The sequence below is a fragment of the Phocoena phocoena genome, chromosome 18, assembly GCF_963924675.1.
Source record: "Phocoena phocoena chromosome 18, mPhoPho1.1, whole genome shotgun sequence".
NCBI classification, from domain to species: Eukaryota; Metazoa; Chordata; class Mammalia; order Artiodactyla; family Phocoenidae; genus Phocoena; species Phocoena phocoena.
Genome location: NC_089236.1, coordinates 79,916,202 through 79,923,042, shown reverse-complemented (window position 1 = coordinate 79,923,042; position 6,841 = coordinate 79,916,202). Strand labels below are relative to the sequence as shown.

The 6,841-nt window shown below is 52.4% G+C and overlaps 1 protein-coding gene across 3 annotated transcripts in view; it reads right to left on the bottom strand.

Annotated features, from left to right (window-relative positions):
* Nucleotides 1-4,991: 4,991 nt before the first annotated feature.
* CUL4A (cullin 4A) overlaps nucleotides 4,992-6,841 on the bottom strand; it is a 44,243-nt gene continuing 42,393 nt past the window's right edge. For 2 of the 3 annotated variants that reach the window (XM_065895802.1, XM_065895804.1), the window contains 2 exons: nucleotides 6,326-6,478; nucleotides 4,992-5,301 (listed from right to left, as the gene is read on the bottom strand). In XM_065895802.1, coding sequence (XP_065751874.1) covers nucleotides 5,206-5,301; nucleotides 6,326-6,478 — 249 coding nt within the window. In that variant the 3' untranslated portion in view covers nucleotides 4,992-5,205. The remainder of the gene's footprint in view (nucleotides 5,302-6,325; nucleotides 6,479-6,841) is intronic. The other variant, XM_065895803.1, reaches the window with a different exon arrangement.

Here is a 6,841-nt window from a genome sequence, read left to right as displayed (position 1 = left end):
CAGTTGACCTTGATTCTTAAGTGGGGACCCGTAAAAACCTTCTCAGCTTTTTATGTCACTGCTTCACATTTATCTACATCTGTACCTCCCATTCTATGCTGTCCTGTCTCTGTAAGAACACACAGGTGCACACACAGACACACAAATCACACGCACCCCAGCAACCAAGAGAATGTGGGGCATCCTGTGCTGGGGACCGGGGGGCAGAGAACCCCCGACCCCGATCCTCGAGGGGATCTGAGAAGCCAAAGCTCATGGCTGATGTGAGAGGACTAAGGATGGTTTTTACGTAACGTTGTTGGAAAGTAATGGAGAACACCTAACAGCGACTCTATGGGGCTCACAAAGGAGGAAGTGTTTACTGTCTGGCTCTTTACAGGAAAGGTTTACAACCCTGCCCTAGACGTGCGGAAAGAGAAAAGAACTTCAAAAATTTGAATTAGTGCCCTCAGAACTCCAAGAACATACTGTAGCCATAAAAACAAAACAAAGCAAGTCTCCTATTAAAATTGGGGGTAATCAGGAAACAGGAAGTGACAGACTGATCTAGAGGCCACTGCGCTGGGGAAGAACTGACCAGAAACAGAAATGGAAAGTTTACGGCGGGGCAGGGAGGGGAGGGGGCTGTGGGTTTCCATTCAAGATCGTCTGGCCTATTTTCTTCACAAAATTCCTCTTAAAGAAAGTGAGAGCTGGAGGATCAGAGGGGAAGATGCCCTGAGGAAGTGAGTGGAGAAAGGACAGAGGGAGTCACTAGTCTTCTGAAGAGGGAGTTTCGCTGGGTCCTGTCAGGACAAATGAAAATGGGCCCCATGCCACAATATTGTGAAATACGAAAACCTGGGACTAGATTTCAAACATTCTGTGGAAAACAAACCAACCAACCAGGTTAGTTACACAACGGCAGCCAACTTCAGAGCTGGAAATCAGAGGCTGGGGAGCGAGTCCTTCCGAGTTCTGGGCCAGGACGTGAACCTAGAACTTCATTTATTTATTTATTTGGCTGTGTCGGGTCTTAGCTGTGGCATGCGGGATCTTTCACTGCGGCGCGCCAGCTCGGTAGTTGCGGCGCGAGGGCTTCGTTGCCCCACGTGGCTTGCGGGATCTTAGTTCCCCGACCAGGGATCGAACCCGCGTCCCCTGCAGCGGAAGGCGGATTCTTCAACACTGGACCGCCAGGGAAGTCCCGAACCTAGAACTTCATATGCAGCCAAACTACTAACACGAAGGCAAAGTAAGTCAGACAAGCGAGGATTCAGAACGTTTTCCTCCCGTGCCTTTCTGCCGAGGAAGTCATGTAAGGATCACTTTAGTAAAAACGCATCAGGAAAATAAGTGAAATGAAGTCTGGGGGCTGGGGAGCAGGGGACGCCAGCCACGCCGCCGGTCGGAAGGCATCAGGTTCTGAGGAAGAGGTCTTTGAGAAGAAACTGGATTCGTGCAGAGTTTAATAGGAAAACTGCAGATCGTGGTGACAAGACAAAGGTCTGTGTGGCTTTTTTGTCAATAGCATTAAAAATTGCTATATTTTTACTTAAAATTTTTATTTTAAAATGTCCAGGGAAGACAAAAAGCTGGACCAGAGTCCAAATATAAAGCAAGTTAAAATATGACATGAACTTTGAGTGTTTGATGGCGTTTGGAAGAAGAGAGCTTATCATCTCTGTGCTCAGACTCTGAGCGGCCCGGGTACAGAATCACACTTCACTCCGGGCTTCCAGGGTGAGCTAACAGATGATCGTAAATGCCTTTTGCGAGTTTGCAACGTTTAGACAAAACATGCAAAGTTTAATATGTATAAATATATAAACATGATATGACAAGAGCCGTCAGAAACTGGAAGGGGGAGGAATCATGGGGAAGAATATGGGCCTTCATTTCCTCATTTTCATACTAGATGCTCTTGAGAAAAGCTGAGCCAAGTCCATGGAGGCTGGAATGTGTGACTTACTATGAAGGAGCTGAAGAGGACACAACTGACTAGATGAGGAAGAGGGGCGAGGGGCGCTGGGCTTCCTCTGGGTGGGCTGACCACGCCCTCCACGGTAGGGGCAGGATGCTATGGGTGTGGTGTGCGGGGCCATTTTGTTTTTCTTAACAATTGGGATGAATTTTATTTACAAACTTTTGGTTCTGACGAACATTCAAGCAGTACAGTATGCAATGAGCAGTTTCCCTTGGCCCTGGAAGTCCATCGTGAGGGGACAGCTGTGTGCACCCGCGCGCGCGCGCACACACACACACACACACACACACACACACGCGCGCGCACAGGGGTGGTGCTCTGCCCCCCACCGTGGCCACACCTCTCCCTCCCATGCGACATCCGCTCCATCAGCGTCTGGATCTCACTCTGGGGAAGGCCTGGGGGACCCAGCGTCACACACGTCTGGACGGACACCGCCTAAGTCCTGTCCAAGGACATTCAGGACTTTTTCTATGCGTGCTGTTCCGGTACCAGGCTCCCTCCCCACGAGCGGCAGGACATCAAAAGGGATGTGGACTTCGGTGGGTCAAGGGTACGGGCATTTCCGAACATTCGAACAATGTGCTTGTCGGTTTAGCCGAGGGACCACCGTTCCACGCTGCAACTGAGGGGTCACGTCCTGAGGGTCCGCGGGTCTGAGCCCGGCGCTCCGGTCCCCCGAGTCCCCTCTCTGCTGACCCCTCGACCCTCCGTCTCTTGATGGGCAGGTTCCACTTCCAGGCCAGAGCTGGACCAGGGTCGACCTCATCAGAGGGTCACCCCCCACCCCAGGGAGGGAACGGGGGGACAGGGTGTTGGGCAGCAGAGCTCCTGCCTGGCCTAACAGCTCGCCCACCCTAACCTGTCACCGGGCACGGCTCCCTGGGGCCTGAGGCAGGGGGCGTGGCCGCCCTGGCATCACAGCAACTCGCTGCTTCTTCTGACCCACCGCTCTGTCCTCCAGCTCTGATCCTACCTCAGCCCCTCCCGCCCCCAGCCCAGCCCCAGCCCCAGCCCCAGCCCCAGCAAGCGCCCTTCCCGACCCACCACCTCCTGGGCCAGGGACCACGGCGCCCCTCACCCCCAGCTGCTCTGGGCTCAGACTCACTGAGAGCACAGCCGAGAGCACAGCCACGGCCGGCTGGCTGGCAGTTCTGTGCACACGACATGCTCAGCACTGCCTTATTCTGACCCCCAAATTTGCCAGTTTTTATTTAAAAACGTTCCCACCCCCCCCGATTTTTTAGAATGTCAATTATCTTTGTCTTTTAACAAAGGGATCTTAATTCGTATTAGACTTTTTGCCACTCCAAAAAAGACGCATCTCAAGTTTTTTTCTTCTATTTAGTTTCATTTCTTGGACCCTTGGCGACACGCCTGTCCCCAGCCCCGCCCCGCTGCAGCCCCGCGGGGGCGCGCGCGGTTTCCCCACGGAACGCTCTGCCCCGACGCTGCCCTGCGTCAGGAGAGGTCTGGAACAACGCTCCACTCCTCCTGCCTGTTTCTTCTGTAGACTCACCGGGTCTGTTTTAAAGGGGACGTTTGACACCGTCCCGCGCTGCCCCGACCTCCTGCCTGAGGCTCAGGGCTTCCCCGTGAAAGTCCTCAAAGCATCTCACCTTCTTCCTTCCAATTTAGTAGCTTTTCGCCTACGTGTCTTTTCCTTTACAATCATTCCTCGACTGCCAGTTCCCCCGCTGACCTTTCACTGTAATGAGACGTGAGTCACGTGACCCTGAAGGAAGCGCACAGGTGAAACACGGTGCGGTCAGGGCGGGGGGCCGGGGGCTGATGTCTGCCAGGCTAAAAGGGTGAGGAGGAACGTGTTGTTTGCACCACAGTTGCATTAATGTAATTTTAAGGCCAATTAAACTAATTTTATTCAGGGTAAGTCTACATTCAGTTACAATGTCAACAATCAAGAGATAACGAACTTAAAGTCTAAGAAGTAGAATCTATCTGGTCTCTTACCAACCACCTGTTACTGAACTCACAAATGAAAATTTACAAATATAGAAATAAGGATGATACTTAAAGAGTGAGGATTTTCATATGGAAACCCATAGGATGTCATATTTTAAACACGCATGTTTCAAAAAGGGAGAATCTTTTAATAATTTAGCACAAAAATCAAATTATATAAACTTGGTATATTCCAGAAAATATTGCTTTCAACACTTACACCATGATCAAAATTCCTTTGGTAGCTTTTAATCAAAATGTAGCCTGCTATTGTGTAAAATATAAAGCGCTTTTAAATGCTCTCAGCAAAGTGTCTGTTGTAGTCGCCACACGAACGTCACCGTCCGCTGTGCAGCCTCGGCTGCGTGCACACAGCAGTGAACGCAGGTGCCGCCGAGGTCACCCCTGTTCACAACGTCAAGTCTCCTCCGAAACGCTTACAGTGGTTACAGCAGAGGACAGCCACCCTGCCCAGGGCCATGAAAACAAAACCAAACTTTATTGTCGCAATCGTACAAACACTGCAATTAGAAAAAATCAAACAGCAGTTCCCCAATGCAGAGAACGGGGCTGCTAGACTCAATCTTAGAACGGCAAACACACACACACCGCCCCCCTCTAAACCCTCAAACAGAAAATCCACAAGGGACGCAGTGGAAGTAAAAGTGAAGGCGCTGACGGGCTCGCGGCATCACACACGGCGGACGTGGTGTCCTCTTGGTGCGTCGGAGGTCTCGCCAAGGAGCCCCATTCTGAAAGCCACTCCTCAGAGGTTAACCCTTGTTGAAAGACCTGGAACAGATGCTACTATCCAGGCTGCATAATCGACCAGCCAGCTTTAACAATGACTGTTTCTTCCTAATGTTCACCAGTAAGGGTTCTTGTTTTGGGTCTAAGAGCTTGTGTCCCTGCAGCTACAGAAGGGCAGCACGGAGGGTCTCACACACACACACCGAACATCAGCTTCTGCCACGAGAACACAGCTTACAAAGGAGCCTCTTTTAAGAAACCAGTATCTGCTTGTCCGACCTCAGGGTCACTCTGCAGAGCCACGGAACCATCCAAACGCCTAACAGAACAGGAGGAAGAACTGGAGGGAAGGTACACAAGCCACCTGCAAATCCTTGAGCCTGTGAGGGAGGAGCCAAGGACCCCCCTTTCCTGCTAGTCCCAAAGCAGCCATGCTGCTGAGTACCAGAAAGTCCTGGAAACAGCACAGAAGTGTTTCTGCCCTAAAGATACATTCTAGTGTCTCATGGGAGGAGCCGCCACGAGCCTCAGGCCACGTAGCGGTACTGGTTGGGACTGTCCTGGTCTCTCTCCATGTAGTCTCTGTCTATGAGAGATTCGATTCTCTTTTTCAAATCTCCAGGCTGGAAAAGAAGAACAAAAGCCCCAATTATAGTGGCATGAAATTTACCACCATAGGGGAATGTAAGACACCACGCCCGAAGCACGGGATTACAGTTATGTGCGTGTACCACATACCAACACACCCATCTACAGAGAATTGTTTATAATCAGAAGCCAGTTACAAAACGCTACACCAAAACTCCCTGCTTCCAAAGACAATGTTAACGTCGTATCGTGAGCAAAGCGCTTCCTCCGTGTGGCAGGCGTCTGAGCAGGGCTGCCCGTCGGGGGGTGAGGCTGTGAACGGTGGGCGCGGCACTGAGGTCGCCGCGCACCACAGCCTGGCGGAGCCGCCCGGCGTGCCCTTCCTCTGTGAGGACAATGCCCCTGATGCCGCCCGCCATCACCGTGTGCTACGTACACACGCTCCACGTGGGCAGTGCCCCTGGGAAGGGGACGCACCAGGCACCTCTGCATTTGGAGGCGTGTCTGCGCGGTCGCCTCCGAGCCCGAGTGAACCCTCCACCCCAAGTGACGGGCCGATACCAGCACCTGTCGGAGCAGAGCTGGCGCTTCTGCAGTCTCTGTTGAACCGCCGGGTCCCTCCTGTACAGGGGCAGGGACTCCGGCCCCACGGGGTGCAGAGCATGGCGGGGCACGGGACTCCCTGCGGACAGGAGGGCCCACTGGCCCGTCCAGTGTCCGTCCACTCCCCGGTCCGCCCAGGCTGGACGGCACGGCCTCAGAGAACTTCTGCCCAGGCACACAGGTGGTCCTGGGACGCCTGCCGGAAGGCTTTAGGGCAGACGTCCTCGGGCAGAGGCAACGTGACAACAGCGGGAGGAGAGAGAGCTGGGCCCTAGCGTCCCTCCCGCAGTGACCGGGGGTCAGGTGGAACCCCACTCTCACACACACATGGAGATTTCTGTAGTGTGTGACCAGCTATAACGGAGGACAGATGGTCCGATGCTAAAGGTCGTGAGACTCGTATGCGCTTTGCCAAGGGTGCAACGGGTGCTGCGACCTAAGCTGACACCCACTCACCTTGACGGGAAACTTCAGCTGATTATACAATTCGGAAACGAGCAGGTTGTGGCCCAGCGTCTTTCTCATCTTCATTATCCTGACGATGGCGGCGTCGATCTGGTACTGCCGGTCCTGGAACACGCGCTCCGTGGTGCTGGCCTGCTCTTCAACCTGTACGGGAGAAGCCGGAGCGAGAGCGTATTTCAGTGCTGGTTATCTCCCACCGTGGAGTCTGATAAGCTCCTGCTGAAAGAAAGGCCACACTGCGGGTGGATCCCGTCCTGTGCTGCAGTTTTGTTCTAGTGAAACTGTTTAACTTCAGGACCAAAATAAGTACATTTATAGGAATAGGTACATTAATTAAAAGACTTTCGGTGCTGGCTATGAAATAGATCAACAGAACTTGTAGAACAGAAATGAGAAACTACCCCATAATATGAGAATCTGATTATAATAACGGTGACAGTTCCAATAGGTTATCAGAGAATCAACTCACTTTTTAAAGTAGGGAGGGTGGTTACAATGTTTTCTGAT